The sequence below is a fragment of the Marmota marmota genome, unplaced genomic scaffold, assembly GCF_001458135.2.
Source record: "Marmota marmota marmota unplaced genomic scaffold, marMar, whole genome shotgun sequence".
NCBI lineage: Eukaryota > Metazoa > Chordata > Mammalia > Rodentia > Sciuridae > Marmota > Marmota marmota.
The window spans coordinates 12272661-12289331 of NW_026000206.1; the positions used below are offsets into that span (position 1 = coordinate 12272661).

The 16671-nt window shown below is 59.0% G+C and overlaps 1 protein-coding gene and 1 long non-coding RNA gene across 2 annotated transcripts in view; one reads left to right on the top strand and one right to left on the bottom strand.

Annotated features, from left to right (window-relative positions):
• The window catches only part of Jakmip3 (Janus kinase and microtubule interacting protein 3), a 65238-nt gene that overhangs the window by 10615 nt on the left and 37952 nt on the right, over positions 1–16671 (top strand). Inside the window, exons 2-6 of the mRNA XM_048791456.1 lie at positions 1511–2058; positions 4894–4962; positions 7135–7292; positions 8868–8924; positions 13493–13621. Of these exons, the coding sequence (XP_048647413.1) occupies positions 1624–2058; positions 4894–4962; positions 7135–7292; positions 8868–8924; positions 13493–13621 (848 nt within the window). The 5' untranslated portion in view covers positions 1511–1623. The remainder of the gene's footprint in view (positions 1–1510; positions 2059–4893; positions 4963–7134; positions 7293–8867; positions 8925–13492; positions 13622–16671) is intronic.
• LOC125612742 lies at positions 11416–13044 on the bottom strand. The gene is made up of 3 exons (XR_007343218.1): positions 12925–13044; positions 12460–12600; positions 11416–12052 (listed from the first exon to the last, which is right to left on the bottom strand). It is a non-coding gene; the product is annotated as an uncharacterized LOC125612742 (long non-coding RNA).

Sequence of the window (16671 nt, forward strand, 5' to 3'; positions counted from 1 at the left end):
CCCGGGGTCACCCAGTCCTCCCGCCTGGGTTCGTGGCTCTGGAGCTGACGGCAACCTCTTGAGGGGGCTCAGGTGACATGTGACACTTTACCAAAGCTGAGGCCACAGGGCAGAGAGCTACGTGTCCCAGGCAGATACAGGGCCGCTGGACCTGTAGTCAGAGGTGGAGAGAGAAGAGAGCCCCCACCATCTGCCTGCCCACCTGCTCGTCTGCCTGTCTCATGTCCGTCCCTCCATCTCTCACCTACTTGTTCAGGTGGCCTGATCTGTGTTCATCTTAGCCAGAGGTGTGGCTCCTGCCGCTTCCAACAGATTAGGGCCTGCACTCTTCTGGGTCATCATGGCCTTGGCCACGAGTCTGGGTTGTGGGCTCTTCAGCTAGGGTCCCATCCTCAGCCAAGATGTCCTTCATATCCTGAGCTGATGGGTGGCCCTGGGTCACAGTCAATGCCAACACATGCAGAAGCACACCCATGCACCCTGTGTTGACCCTGTGTCCAGCTCTGTTATTGTGAAGCCATTTGTACCACCCCTGGAGAGCATTTCAAATGCCCAGTGTCCCTTCTGTAAAGCAATGGCTATGCCCATTCTTACATCTCAGAAGGGACCACTGGGTATTCACCTTTCGTTGGAAAGTGAAACACACCTTCTGTCCTCCCCCCAGATTCAAGTCCTGAAGCCTGCAGTGTGCACTCCCTCCCTGGGGAAGGTCCATGTTTAAAACAATGTTCTAAACTGTGGTAAAAGCCACGCAGCGTAAGACCCGCCATCCAGAGCACGGTGGAGCCCGCAGCTCGGGGCGGACGCTCCTCCGCACTCTGAGCATCAGATCTCAGACCTTCTCCTCCCCCACCCGGTCTCTGCCCTGGGAGGCTCCTTGCTTTCTCCCTGGCCCCACCGTGTCCACTCTGCCTGCTGTCTCACTGGCCAGACACCATGTAAGTGGACTGCTTTGGGTGGTCCTCTTGTGACTGGCTCTACTCACGGGGTGTCATGTGCTTGGGGCTCATCCCTGTTGTGTCACGTGACGAGTCCCTCCCTCTGAAAGGCAGGTGTCCCTCCTACCCATGGAGCACGTTCTCAGCTCTGCAGCAGTGGGCATGAGGCTGTGTCGGTGACGGGCTCTGAACAACGTGCTCGATCCCTTCGGGACCCTGCTCTCAATCATCTTGGAAGTTTCCTGGGCAAAGTTCTGGGGTCCTGGGAGGGGGCTGGAGCCGCGGCCTTCCACTCTGCCACCTAAGAAGGCCTGGTCTGCCCACCTCTGCCATCTCTGCCTCATGCCAGTACAAAATTCTGGGTCTGAACTTGGGTGCCAGGTTCCTCCTCCTAAAGCTGGAGAGTGGACAACGCTGAGTGCTCATTATGCCTTGGGTATGGAGCCTACTGGGGACATGACGGGAGGGAGGGCCAGGTGCCCTGGGGTCTGGGCACAGCCTGCCCCAGCCTCCTGAGCCCCGGCTCCACATGGGCATCTGGCTACACTCACTCAGGTGTGCTTTCCCTCCAGGTGAGGAGACAATGTAGTGGAGCGGCCGCCAGGGAGTCACCCTTGGGAGCGTGGACACCCAGCCCAGACGGAGCACCTGCCCCTGGGCGTCCCTCTGGCTACCCAGCCTCACCATGTCCAAGAAGGGCGCGGGCAGCCGGGCCAAGGGGGACAAGGCAGAGGCGCTCGCTGCACTGCAGGCCGCCAACGAGGAGCTCCGCGCCAAGCTCACCCACATCCAGATCGAGCTGCAGCAGGAGAAGAGCAAGGTGGGCCCCCCCAGCCAGCCCCTCCTCCCTTCCGCCAGCCCCAGAGCCCCGAGGCTAGCCTGGGGGGCCAGTCGGGTCTCTGCAGGGGTGCCCACCCCCAGTCCCACAGGCCCCCAGGGGTTCCCCAGGGGACTCAGGACAGACAGGTCTCCGGAGGGGAGTGGAAAGTGGCCAGAGGGTTCTGTGGGCAGAGGCACCACGGAGATGGCCCCACGGAGGGGAGGATGCTCACCTGGTGGACAGCCTCCCACACAGGGCATCGGGGCTTTAAACAGCCCACCCCTGGAAGTGACGCCGACTGTCTACCAAGCTCCACAGTGGACTTGAGTTCCACAGACTGGGCTGAGGTGGCCCCTCTGGGAGGACAGGGAGAAAGGGGACCTTGGCTTGGTGGGGAGGAGCTAAACAGGCTGAGCAGGGGTGTGGAGCCCAGCAGACCCTGGGTGGGAGGCACGGCAACCTCTAGTCTGGACATTTAGGCTCCGAGGTCCTCGGAACCTACAGGGAAGGTTTAGAGAGGGACTGAGCTTGTGCTGGAGGCTGGGGGTGGCCTCTGGGGGAGAGCGTGAGGGGCCTGCTCAGTGCCAGGCCCCTGGCCCCCACCTCCTTCCATCTCTGGCATGACCTTTGCCCTCTCCTCCTGCCTGCACCTCCCCTCACGAGCCACTAGGAAGGGCAGGTGAGTTCCTGGGAAGAAGAAAGCAGAAAAATGATCTGGAGAGAAAAGGTGACCTCAGACTAGGGTGGACAGCTCAGGGCAGGGTGACTCCCGGAGGTCGGAGGCCCTGGACTTCGGGGCTGGTGTCCTGCCCCAGGCTGTAATTCTCTGTCCCTTTCTTCCTGCTGGCAAAAGTATTGCTCTTGGAGGACATGCGGTCACCGTGCAGGTCATTCTGTCACCCGGCCTCCTCGTACTGTCCTCCTGGCGGCAGCAAAACTTGAGTCCTGTTCCTGATGACGATGTGGAATTTGGACCCAGTGTTCACAAGTGAAGTCCTGAGGGGACCTGGCCTTCCTGTGTTCTGGGGGCAAACCCCACACGCCTGCCACAGTCACCAGCTGACCCCTCACTGGGAAGCTTGCCAGCCTTGTCCTAGTCCCAGCCCTCCTGCCATCAGCTCCCCCTGCGAAATAGGACAGGAGCAGCTCCCAGCACAGGCGGTGCTGAGGAGGAAGGGAGGGAGGCTGGGGCCGGGGCTGCGCGCCTACACTAGAAGGGGTGGCACGGTGAGCCAGTGGTGTGCCTGCTCCCATGGCCTTGGGGCCACTGTCCCTCAGCAAATGCTGCCCGCACCTGACCTGTCCCGGTGTCTTTTCCAGAGCCCTGTTCCTCCTCCCGCCACAGTCCCTTCTGCAGGTGAGAGCTGCGGGGCTGAGTTGGCCTGGGGACTCTCCTGAGAAGCTGCAGCTTCCTGTTGCAGTTAGAAACGAGGCTGCAGGAAGCATTCACAGATCTGCCCTGTTCTCACCTCACTTGAAACTGGCACTGCCTACTCACCTCTAAATATGGCCGAGTCTTGGTCTGTAGAATATTTGCTTAAGTCAAGGCCAGAGAGGGAATAGAAAATGTGAATTTTGGCAGGGTGGGATGGTGCACACCTGTAGCCCCAGCTATTCAGAGGCTGAGGAAGGAGGAGCACGAGTTTGAGGCCAGCAGCTGAACTTAGTGAGGGCCTGCCTCAAAAGTAAAAAAGGAAAGGTCCGGGGATGTAGCTCCGAGGTAAAGCACGCTGGTTCAGTCCCCTGTACCGCAAAACCCCAAACAGAGCAAAAGGCCAGGACTCCTCTCCAGGAGCTGGCCTCATGGGACCAGCTCCAGGAAGACACCCACCTGCTGAGAGGGAGGCAGCTGGACAGGGAGCGGGGCTCAGGGCAGTCTCCCTGGGAACCCTGCGCGGCAGGCTTAGCTGTCTTAAAGCAGCCAGGGGCAGCTGCTCCAAAGCAGAAGAGAGACAGACGACGCTGGGCGTCAGGCACCCGCTCCCAGCCCTGAAAGGCCCCTGCTGCCTGCCTTCCTGGGGCCCTGGCCGCTCTCCTGCCCAGCACCACCCTGCAGCAGGATGTGCCCTGGCTCAGGGACACTTCTGAGACTGGACAAGGTGCCCGCTGGGAGCAGACCTGCGTGTTAGGAAGCCCGTGGAGGCCGTGTGAGGGGTGGAGAGTGCTGTGCTGCCCTGCAGGGCTGCCCAGGGCGGCTCCTCCTGAGCACCCACCCAGGAATGCTGGCCGAGTGCTGGCGTGGGGGCTGATGGTCCTGTGGGGGGGGACTCGGGAATCAGCCAAGGGGAAGTCACAGCCAGCGAGCACCCTGCACCGCACTGCGGTCCCGAAGACCGGCCCTGAGCTGAGACCCTGAGTTCGAACCCGGGACGGATGTCTCCAGGTGGGGTTGGTGTGGGGTGGAAGGCAGGAGGCAGTCAGGAAGGCCAGGCTGGAGCAGCCTCAGAGGCAGGTCGTGGAGAGGCCAGCAGCGCTAGGCAGGTGGGCGAGGGAATCACAATCGTCGCCTGGAGCCGGACACCTGGGAGAGGGAAGGTTACTATTGACGCCATTCTGGGACAAGGAAAGCCATCCCCTAGAAAGAGACTGCTGGGTCCTGTGTGGGCAGGGAGCTTGGGCGAGCTCCAGGCACAAGCAGCTTCCGAAGGCTGTGGACACTGGATGGGATCTGACTCGCTTCCATGTATCAAGAACAAAAGTGTGTGGTTGGCAGATGAAAACACGGTCCTCCTGTGGTATCTGAGGGAGTGGCTCCAGGACCCCTTGGGTACCCTGAGCCGCAGGGTCCCGTCCCTCCCATCAGATGGCGCAGTATTTTCCCGGGGCCTGTGCACAGCCTCCTGTGAGTCTAAGATCTCTGGACGACTTCAGGGCTTAGTCCCACAGAAACGCTGCGTAGAGAGTCGCCACCCTGCTTTGTTTAGGAAACAATGACAAGGGAAGGTCTGCTTGTGGGGACAGATGCCGTGTTTGCTTTGAGTATTTCCAGTCCACGCTTCGAGGAGAACGCCCGGGATGTGGAGGACTGTCTGCTGTTACACAGACAGCTGTTTAAAACCACCACCAGGACCGTGGCAGGGGCCAAGGGGCAGAGCCAGCAGTGGCCTGCTCTGAGCTCCCTGTGCCCTGGCCAAGGGTGTGGCCGTGATGGACTGCATCAGTGGACCACAGGAAGGCCAGGATGCGCCAGAGCTCAGCGTGAATGTGAGGGTGGGCACACAAGCAGATTGGCTCCCAAGCTGATGGCTGAGCCTGCCCTCTACTGAGCAGGAAGTCTGGTCACCGGGAGACTGACAGCTAGCCAAGGTCTCTGGTGGGCAGCTGAGGTATGTCTGCTGCTCCTCAGAGAGCACAGGGCCTCGGGGGTGGAGTAGGAGTCTCCAGGAGGCAGGTAGGGAGAGAGGGGGCCTGGGGGGTGGCGTGGAGCCCTCAGCGACAGCCGTGTGGCCAGCAGAGGGGCAGCCTGGACGCCCTCTGCCTGGACCTGCTTGCTCAGGAACACTCTGCCTCCAGTTGGCAGGACTCTGGAGTGTCCTGAAGGCCACTCTCTCTGGCTCATTACTGTGTGCCATTGTTCTTTGTTCAGTGTTTTTGTTTACAAAGTCCCAGTGGCTCTGTGTCCACAGAGCGTTGTGCTAATGTCTTGAATTTAAAAAAAAGAGTCTCTGGCCAGTCTGCTGAGGACCTTGTGACACTGTGGTGCATGCCTCGAAGCTTCTGTGCTTGTAGCAATGGGAATATCATCCTGTGAGGAGCTTTGGGAATAGCTGGGCTTTGGGTATTTGGATTCTCCCTGGACAGGGCAGGCATCTGGGCCTCCTCCCAGAGGCTGGCCTCAGCCTGTGCATGCATCAGACACTCTTCTTCTCCTTCCTCACCAGCCCTGCTGCCTAGGTCTGGTCTCCCTGCTCAGGTCTCAGTGGTGTCTGTCTGTCTGTCCCACTTTCTGCTCCACACTTGGATTTCTAGATCAGAGTACTCACACTGCTGGGTTTGAAAGACTGACCACCAGTTTTAGAATGGCCTACAGTAAGAAATGCACCTACCCTGCAATGGCTCTGTGCACCCCTACTCTCCAGGCACCTGTCACCCAAGTTCACCGCCCACTGATTGGTCTTGACCTGCTTTTGCAACTCAACCAGCACCTCCCAGGATTCTGTGGACTCTCTCAGCAAACTGCCAGTATCCCTGTGGCAGAAGCATAGGAAGGATTTCTCCACGGTGCACAGATTAAAGCAGGGGTGTGTTAAGTTTCTCCACAACACTGCTCCTTCCCACGTGGTTAGTTGGAGTGAAGAAAGAGATGGCTCAGAACCTTCTGGAAGATGGTGGAGTAGGACACCATCTGCAAGGGACTGGGCAGCAGGTATCAAGGCCTGGAAGATGCTGATAGCGGTCCTGTTTTCAGGAATTATCTCAAGGAAAAATATGCAGAGACAGGCACACGTTCAGGGTGTGACTTGAGCCCTGCTAATAATAGTGAAAAAATCTGGCAACCTGCTTGTGCAGGCTGAGGAAATGGCTGAAGGAATGAGGGCGTTCCTCCACGGCAGGATGCTCTGAGGACGGGGCCTGGGAAGGATGTGACAGCTTTTCCCTTGAGTGTTCCCTGGAGAAAATCCTGGGTGCCGCCACGGCCACAGAGACACTTTCCGGGGTCTTATTCCGGGAGCTCCATCCTCTGTCTTTGGTGTATCCAAATCCCACCTGGCACTGACTTGTCTGCGTGACGTGGTGGGGTCGAGGCTTTCTTCTGGCTGGATATGAAATTGCTCAGGCACCATTTGTTTATTTATTTGTTTTTAAAGGACTCCCCTAGGGCATGGCACTGTAGCTCACTGTCCTGCAAGATGGACGCGTGTGTGGCTCTGATGAGACTGCACGGTGGGCCTGTTCCTCACCCTGCCCAGCGCGGAGCCCCTGGCTGTGTGGCTGCAGGCCTGCCCAGCTCAGCCGGGACCAAGGGGGCCTGGGCCAGGCCTGAGCCCCGTCCTCCCATTTCTCTGCTCAACCCTTTGCCTCCATTGTCACCACGAGGAGGGCAAACTAGCTGCCAGCCCTGAGAGCAGCCATCGCTGCCACCAAGGCCAGAGAGCGTGGCCAGCTCCAGCTGCCCCAGGAGACAGCGCGGCCGCCACTCCTACCGAGTACAGCAGAGGCTCACTAGGCAGCTGCAGTGACTGCTGGCTGTTTGCAGACACTTGCTTGGTGACCCTTTGTCCTGGTGCTGGTGCCAGCACCAGCCTGGACCCCTCAGGGCGAGACGCGGCTGTGCTGTGCCTGTTCTTGGCCTTCAGAACCGTCCCAGTTGTCTTGGTTCTTTGCCGTCTGCACAAAGTCTGGATGCCTTATCTGTTTCTGCTCTGTGACCTGCAGGTGGGGCTGCAGGGAGTCCGCAGGTCGCTGGGGCGTAGGAGTCTGGACCCCTGGATGGGCCTTCTCCCCTTTGGTCGAGTCCTATTTGACACCACGTTTTCAGCACAGAAGGTCGTTTCTCAGCACGTGTTCGAGGCACTGGGTGTTTTGGGCATGTGGTAAATGACACCGAGGTACACGTTCCTTCTGACGTTTCCTGCCTCACTGTTGGCTGTGACGTGTACAAGTCCGGGTGGTTTTTTTGTGCCGTCACGTCAGTCGGCTCAGCCAGCCTTCACTGGCACACGCGTAGCCAGCATGTGGAGAACCACAGGGTGGCAGCTGTGACCCCAGCAGAGGTGGGTGACTGCGAAGCCCTGTGGGTGCAGCTGCAGTCCAGGAGGGTACCTGGGTGCCAGGTGCCCCTCTGCCTGAATCAGAACCAACCACTGCTCACCAGACAGAGCTTGGGAGTCAGCCCCAGACCTGGCTGGGGTGGGTCAGGGCCTGCTGAGCTGAGCCACACCCAATGACCAAAGGCTCCCTCTGAGACCCCTCCCAGGAGCTACTAGGCCCCACCCACGGCCAGCCGAGGCTTGGTGGCCACTGCCCGCAGCTCAGTTGCCTGTTTGGGCCTTTCCAGGGCACAAACTTTGGATCTCGCACTGTGCTTCCCCCTTATCCTCACACTGTCGTGGGGCAGGTGGGGCGGGTGGGGCAGGGTGCCTCTGCCTCAGGTCTGTGTGTGGAGAGAGCAAGTCCTTACAGACCGACCTCTGAGGATGGCTCACACTCGAAGCACTAGTCCCTGGAGTCGGCAGAGGGCCATTTTTATGAAGATAAGGGCGTTGTTTCCCTGTTTAACTAGATCTCCTCTACCTTCCTGCTGTTGAGGGCTCGGGGACTTGACTCGTGCTCGAGAGCCAGGAGTGCCCTGTGACACTCGCCTCTGTGCTGTCTCTCATCCATAAAGGAACCTGCGCAGAAGCTCATGTGAGGGATGCCTGCTCTGGGCAGCTCCGCCCTGTCTGCAGCAGGAAGCGCTTGCCAGCACTGTCAGGGCCCCCAGGGCCCCCAGGTCAGGGCGCTCTGGGTGGTTTTGCTACTTATTAGAAAAAAACGGCTCTTCTCTGCAGTTGAAAACACCAGCACAGTCTCAGCCTCAGAACGCACCTGTGCTTCCTACCCTCTGCTCTCCTGGATGACACCTGGCGAACTTTCCCGCTCGCTCCGCAGCCCCTGATTTCATCTAGTGGTCCATGTGAGCACGACCCACCTCTGGCCAGTCGGAGCAGCACCGATCTGCTCTGGGGGACAGCACAAGATTCCTCAAGGCCCCTCTCCCTGTTAGGTGCCACCCAGCGAGGACTGGGGCTGTGGAAACCTGCCCAGGAGCACTGGCTTTGTGCACCCAAAGATCTCACCTGAGTGAGTCGGGCTTGGTCCCTCCTAGGACGAAGGTCTGGCCTGAGGGTCAAAGCCAGCCCTACCGGTGCAGTGTGAGTGGCCAGGCACCAGCTGGAGCTGCCTGGAAGGCCAGGCTGGGCAGGTGGCTACGCTGGAGTCCCCCCAGAGAAGGCTGCCCTGGCCCCACGTGGGGCCTGGGGGCTGGAAGTCTGCAGCCTACCACCTCCTGCCCTTGCTCACCTCCCAGGTTCGCCCTCTCGCCCTGACACTGTCTAGGCCTCCTCCTCTGTCCTGCAGGTCACCAGGCCTGTGGTGGGACTGCTTGGCCTCTGGTTGCTCCTCCCCAGGTCACCCCTGCTGCACTCCCTGCAGCTGGGCAGGGCCGCCCCACTGCAGGCTGCCCTGTGAGGGGGCCGGAGCATCCCCAGAAGCACGTGCGAGCGCCCGTGTTCCCTGCAGTCAGAGCATCTGTTATGCCACTGGCGGAAAAGCATCCCCGGCTCTCGGGATGTGACCCACTTCTGGGCAGATGTGAGTAGAAGAGGCATTCTGGGTTCTTTTAGGGGAGGTTTATTGGATTTTCCAGAAACAACTCTGCCGCTTATGCATTTCAGAGCCTCACTGTGGCGCTTAGCAAGGCTTCTAAGAGCCATTACTGTGCCCATGTGTGTGACTGTGAGCATTCGCAGTGTCTGTGTGCATGTGTGTCTGTGTGTGCATGGGTGTGCATGGTGTGTCTCTGTGTGTGCATGGCGTGTCTCTGTGTGTGCATGGCGTGTCTGTGTGCATAGTGTATCTGTGTGTGCATGGTGTGTCTCTATGTATGGCATGTCTGTGTGTGTGGAGTGTCTCTGTGCATGGCATGTCTGTGGGTGTACATGGCATGTCTGTGTGTGTGCATGGTGTGTCTCTGTGCATGGTGTGTCTCTGTGTGCATAGCATGTCTATGTGTGTGCATGGTGTGTCTATGTGTGCATGTCTCTGGCATATTTGTGTGTGTGCATGGTGTATCTGTGCATGGTGTGTCTCTGTGTGCATAGCATGTCTATGTGTGTGCATGGTGTGTCTATGTGTGCATGGTGTGTCTGTGCATGGAGTGTCTGGGTGTGTGTGTGCATGCCTGTGTGCATGGCGTGTCTGTGTGTGCATGGTGTGTCTGGGTGTGTGCGTGCATGCCTGTGTGCATGGCGTGTCTGTGTGTGCATGGTGTGTCTGGGTGTGTGCATGGTGTGTCTGTGTATGCATGGTGTGTCTGGGTGTGTGCGTGGTGTGTCTGTGTGTGCATGGCGTGTCTGGGTGTGTGCATGGTGTGTCTGTGTGTATGTACATGTGGGGGGTCGGCTGAATGGGCTGTCCCTCATTCCCCTGGGGCACCCCATTTTTCTCTCATCCCTTACTAAACCCCAGGTGTGGTCAGCTCAGGTCCTAGGGGCTTCACCTCAGCAGTGCTCTCCACTGTGGCCCACATTTGACTCAGCTGGGGAAAAAAAATTTTAAGACCAAACACCCAGGCTGCCCCTGTGCCCTAAGTCGTTATTTTGGTCCATGAGACCAAAAGTCTATATTTTGCAAAGCCACCATGCAGCCAGAGCTGTGAAATGGTGACCTGAGGGAGTGTGGCTCAGAAGAGTCCCACTCTCCACTGGGAAACATGGGCTGACAACCCCACGTCTCGGGGCGGAGTCGTTGGCGATGGCTCAGCGCACTGGGCTCAGGAGGGAGGAGCTATGTGTCCATGCACAGGACCCAGGGCAGGCAGCATCCGCAGGAGGCAGCACACGTGACAAAGAGGGTTGATGATGGAGGCCAGCCTCCTCCCGGCTGCTCCACCAGGCCCTCCCTCCATCCATTCACTGGAGAGTCAGCCCCTCTCCACCCTGAGGCTAAAAAGGCAGATGAGCCAGGTCCACCTTCCACACAAGGCGGAGGAGAGAAAGCAGCCGAGGGGTGCGAGGTGGCTGGTCCTGTGCAGGAGTTTTGCCATCTGAGAACTCGGCTGCTTTCTTGCTTCCCATCGTGTGAGGGCATCAGAGAGGCTCAGGGAGGCTGATGAGCAGCCCAGGTCCAGGGTGGAGCTGAGACCAAGGCCCTGCACTCGAACCTGGAAGGATGACCATCCAGGAACTGGAAGGCATTTCAAGATGGACCGGAGATGGGGAGGGGCGTTGTACCAACTCAGGGGCCCCACAGACCACATTTCCTGACTCTTTTGCCCACTGACAGCTGGAGGGCTGGGAGGGGGACAGGCCCTCTTCCTGCTTCTGGTGAGGTGGCACCTCTGCGAGTGGCCGTGGACCTCCGTCAGCTCTGGCTCAGCCTGGCATCCCTGTGAGTTCCAGCACCAACCTGACCAGATGCTTGCCTGTGAGCAGGCGGTCTCTGAAGCTGACCAGGTGACCCCTTCAGTAATTCCAGAGTCTGCCGGGCCTAAACCCTGCAGCCCCCAGTGGGGAGCCCACTCCTGGCTCCCTGTCCCCACACCAGCCCCGGATGCTCCTCTGCCCTTGCCCTTGTTCCTAGTCCCTGACTCTGAATCCCCTCTGTTTAAATGCATCTTTAGGTTGCTCCTCTTCTGTCTGAGCCCCAGTGCATAAAGACAGTTTTTAAGTTAAGTAGAGAAGAGATCGATCATAGTGTAAATAGAATTGGGGCAACTGGCTAATCTTTAGGATAAAGTCTATTTATTCAGTTTATACACATGTTTTCCATGTGGATCAAAATTTTGAATGCTTTTATATGTACTTAGATGAGGAAAATAACTGACCTTTTAAACATGATATTCTTTTAAATCATGCCTTCAAAGGTGCAATCCATAAAATATTGGACCAGTTTGTTTGAAAATGTGAGTAGAAAGAATGGAGACCAGTTCAATTAAACAAAGTTGACTTGAGTAAGACAAGGTCTGAGAACCCTGCAGCCCTGCAGAAGAGTGGTCCCAATGTCCCCAAACAAGGTGGGGACCTGCTCCTATAACCAGCGACAGGAAATGCAGGGAGGTCACCTGATGGCTGCAGACTGCGGGTGCTTATTGGGCATCATCTGGCACCTCAGCCTAGGATTGGCTGTGGCTCAGTTGCTTAGCAACCAGGGCACTGACTCAGGGGCTCACTGCACATGGGCTTCTGTGGGTCAGAGTCGTCACCCAGGAACAGAGGTTTGGGCCAAGTCATTCCAGTCCACGAACATGTGACACCCAGACATTCAGCAGTGCTAGGCAGCATGTGCCCATCCCCGGACACCGGGCAGCCTGCGCGGTGGACCGGAAGCCACTTGTGATGTGGGTCCTGGAGGAAATGCTTACTTGGTGGTGAACACTGTCGGGGCAGCGGCTGGGGGGCAGGAAGGCCACATGGGGCAACCTCTGTGGTGGTCATTGTGAGTGGTGACTCACGGGAGCTTCATGTCCCATGGAGAGGTGGCTGCCTCCGGTCTTCCAGCCACTCCTCAGGTGCCAGCCGGACTCCATGGCCAGGAGCGTCTGCCGTGGTCACTCTCCGTGAGAGGAGGGAGGGAGGCGCCTGGCCCAACCTGCCTAGAGATGAGTCACTTTTCAGACCGGCGGTGCTGGCGGGTGAGCTTGGCGTGACCTTGGGGCCAGGGGCCTCTGCACAGAGATGTCCAGTGAGAAGAAGGGGGGGCCCAGGCACCTGTGAGTGGGCCACTCTGCCCAGCACTCGAGGCACCAAGAGAACCCCTGTCTCTGATCCAAGTGCCTTTTAGAAGGACTTTTAGGGGCATCGACCACTCCCCCCAAGTCCCCAGCCCCCCATCAGGGCCGCGAGGATAAACAACACTGGGAATGGCTGCTGGACACTTGGGCCTCTCTGACAGCTCTGCCCCTCCTCACCCTGGAGGACACTGAGGAAGTCACCCCAGGGTCACAGCCGCAAGCCCTCCAGTGGACACCAGCAGAGGCACAGGAGTGCCACCAGAACCCACCGTGCATAGCAGCAGTGACTGTGGGACAGACCCGGCCGGGCTCCGGGGGCCACTCCAGAGCTCTGAACCACACCAGGAACGACAGCGTCTTGCGTCTGTCTCATCAACATCGGCTCGAGAGGAGTAAGCGGAGCAGCGTCCCTGCAGGTTTTGCAGAAGGAACCCAAAGGCACGGAGACAGTGACGCTGTTGTGGATCAGCCTCAGCTCACATGGAGACAGACAGGGCTCGAGGCTCAGCGGGAGGGGAGGGTCCCGGGAGCCTGAGCCCCGTCAGGGCCTCCGTCCCCAGACGGGGGGCACTGGGCATAGCTGAGGGAAGGTGGGGTGCGGCTGGAGGAGTGCTCTCTGGGCCGCTTTCCTCCCCACACCCTGCCTCGACATCCTGCCCCACGCTGAGCCCCAGGCATGGAGCGGCCATCTGTAGGCTGAGGCCTCTGAAACCCTGAGCCCCATTAAACGTTACCCCTTAGTTGATCCTCCCAGGTCCTTTGTTCACAGCAGTGAAAAGCTGATGACACAGATGTCACTGGAGTCCTTGGCCAGAACTGTGATTCTGACACACCAGGTCCAGCCACTGTCCTCACAACCAAACAGAAAATGATTGGAAAGCAGGGAGCGTTGGTCACTGTGGCCAGATGGGAAGGCAGAGCACAGCCCCGCCCCGCAGCCCTGTCCTCGGGCTGCTCACAGGAGCGCCAGCTTAAGGGGAGGAGGAACTGGGGCACGGGCCAGCGGCCTGCGTGGTCAGGCAGCCTGGGTCCCACAGCGGCTGCTGGTCTCTTCAGGTTCTACACGGCAGCTCACACAAACCTCCGTCACCAAGAGCATCTCCACCTGCTCAGGGTGTCCCTCCTTCAGACCTGTCATCCTGGAAGGGGCAGTGCCCATCAGAAAGTCACTCCTGCCGAGGGGCTGTCTCCAGGTGGGGTGCTGGCCTGGCGGCTCTGCTGTGTAGGGCAGTGACCGGAGGCTTCTAGGCACCACTCCAGGTGCCCAAGTCTGGGTACTGCAGATCTCTCTCTTTCTCTCAGTCATGGTGAGCACAAAGCTCTCACCGTCCTGGGGTTTGTGCTGGCCAGCAGCCTGCTGTCCCTGGCCACTCTGGGGCTACGCCCAGCGCACCCCCGTCTGGAGACCCAGCAGAAGCACTTGCAGGGGCGGTATCTCCTGGAAGCCTGGGTGTTGGCACAAACCCGCCCCATCCCCTGTGGACACCCCTGTGGACACCCCCTGTGGACACCCCCTGTGGACATGTTGGGTTTTCTAGACTGAAAGTCGTGGCTCCCGGGTTTGGGTCACTTGGACCTGCCGCTGGCTCTCTCTGGCACTACACCCGTGCTCTCAAATACCTGGTGCTGGGCTGATGGTGCCAGCGTTTCTCTCCAAGGCTTCTGTGGTGAGTTCAGTGCTGGCTGCTACCAGGGTGGCCTGGTAGGCTTTGTCTGCACAGGCCAGTGGGAAACAAAGGGATGCTTTGGAATTCCTCAAGGAAAAATTGAACAAGAGGGGCGGGAGGGAGCAGCTGGGCAACACAGCTGTGGGAGCTGGCCACGCGGCCTCGGGGGCGTGCAAGACCTGAGAGGTCCAGCCCTTGTGGGGAGTCGAGTCGGTGGTGCTGGGAGCAGCATGGACAGCACTGCAGGGTAACGTGGATGAAGTGAGTGTCGGGGGTCCGTCCTCGCCTGTTTCCTTGAGAACAAGGCTCTTGTGTGAGAGAACAGACACCGCTGTGCTCCACAAGTTCAACAGGAGCTCTGTAGCCCTGGCTTTGAATTGGAAGCCATACATGTCAGTGTGAATTCACAAGGTGCACGTGTGTGCGTGTGCTGTGGGCACATTCAGGCACGCACACACATGTGGGTGACAAATGTTTGTGATATGTTTTGTTTAGCATAAGATATGGCATACAACCGTATACTATTACATGTAATATGGTTTGTGTACGTCTATAGAAAACCAAATGTGAAATATCATCTGTCTCCTGAAAAGTTCCCACAATGACCTCCCCAGAAGCAGTGAGCAGCCCAGGGCCCGGTGGTGACCTTGAAGTGCCATTTCCCATGAAGAGAAGTCAGGGCTGCTGTGGGAGAGGAGCAAGAGGAGCCGCAGGGTCTCCGTCAGAGCATGGAGACTGCTGAGGCCACCTGGGGCTTCGAGGGGCATCTGGAGAGGGCCGCTGGCCAGGGGGACATGCAGCTGTGGCGAGGATGAGATGTGCAAAGAACGAAGCCCATCGAGGACGTCCAGTTCCTCGGCAGGGAACGACTCATGCCCTCGGCACCCGAGGGCCGGGGGAAGAGTCAAAGGTTCATCTTGCCTTTCCACGGCAGCCAGATAGCACGCCGAGGCGCCACCCCTGAGTGAAGAAGCGTCCGCCCGTGGCCTTGGGAGCCTGCCGAAGGGACAGGGCACCCGGGGGAAGGGAAGTCCTCACTGCTAATCCAGGGGCAGCCGGGCACCCCCAGGCCTGGCAGTGTCCAGGGCCAGCACCCCGGCTTCGGTCCCCCAGGCCGCAGGCTGCTGTGAGAGCCAGTGGTGGGCCTCAGGAGGACCGCAGCGCTTCTTCCTGAACAGTTCCCTTTAGGAGTCATCGGAAAGCTGCTTCACGCTCCCCACGCACCCCGGGCCACCTAGGGCCGCGTGTCCTCTGCCCTTGTCCCTCAGTCTCTGGGGCTGGAAGGCGGAGCTGCCCTTGCCTGCTGAGAAGCGGGGCGAGCGAGGCCAGCCTCCCAGGCTCTCCAGGAGCAGAAGCGTCTCCTGGACGCTGTATCTGCAGCTGCCTGATGGGAGCCCTGCTGCGTGGGCTGTTGGAGACCACCCCTTGCCTTTCCCCATGTCTGATGTCGACTCAGGTCGAGACCCGGGAGGATGGTGTAGTCACAGGCTCTGGGCGAAGGGTCGCCGTGAGGCGAGCGTGGCCCCAGTTTCACTCCACAGGACCCAACGCAGGTCTCCACCCGCCTAAGCTTGGACTGTTCCGCCCGCTCTCTCCTGCACTCTCTCCCATCCCACAAACATCTGCTCTGTGACATGCCACTCATGACTCTGTCCTCTGCTGAGTGCCCATCAAGGAGTCTCCACAAAGGTGATGTTTTGTCTGCTGAGAGGACTGGCAGCTGGGCTCTGTTCTGGCCCCACATGTCCAGCCTGGGGACCTGCTGTGTGCCCGACCCTAGATGGGAGCCACCCCTGCTCTACCCCCAGCCCCCACAGAGCATGGCCTGCCACCCTGCAGAAGTGACCCACCAAGGGAGGCAAAGACTCAGGGCCAACACCCCCAGGTGCCCAGGAACACCCTCAGGCACCCCGAACTCAGTCCCAGCTGGAAGGGGGGTCCAGGACAGATAGAAGGGTGGCGAGCGTCTGTGCCCTGGCTTTCAGCACCTGCCAGCTTGCCAGGCGGAGTCCTGACAGGCGGGCCCCTGGCAGGGTCAGGAGAGCCTGGTGGTTGGAACCTTCAGCACTGTAGTACCCGTAGGGGACCCAGAGGGAGTCTCAGGGTTGGACCCCACAGGACTGCAGGACTGAGTGAGCCCTGTCAGCCTTTCCTGGTGGGGAGTGTCGCGAGGGCTAAAGGTGCGAGGGGGAGAACTAAAGAATGTCCACGGCTTCTGCCCCCCTCAATGCTTTATTCACTCAGATCACTCACTACGATCTCACTCTACAGGTTCTTAATCAAGAAAACGACAATCCTCAGTGCTGGGCACTGCAATAGACATGATCAGTTCACGGCAGACAATTCTAGATTAATTCTAAGCACTGCCAACACTCTTAGACATTCCCTCGGCATGCTGAGTTCTAGTGCCAGTCTGAAGTCTCCAGCCTTGGGCTCTAAGTCCACAGATGCCCACTCACTCAGACCGCGGTCATCGGGTCAGGAACCAGGGCAGGCTCCTCCTCCAAGGCAGGCAGGTTGAGGAGAGGGTCTCAGGGAGAACTCACGGCTCCCACCAGGGTCAAGATGTGGCGTGGAGTCTGAGAGCAGTGAGGACCACACAGAGGATCAGCCAAGACGACAAGTGATGGGATGTCAGTCCAGGTCCTCATCAGGCTCTCGGCTTGCGGGCATCAGTATTGGCTGGCTGAACGTCTGTTCATGTGCTCCTTCATTTATACTAAATTTGGGGGCTTTTGACCACACTTTCAATCCCTATCAGCTGCCACTGGGTCTCTTGGTGACATCATTTACCCTAGGGTTAAAGCATCTGGT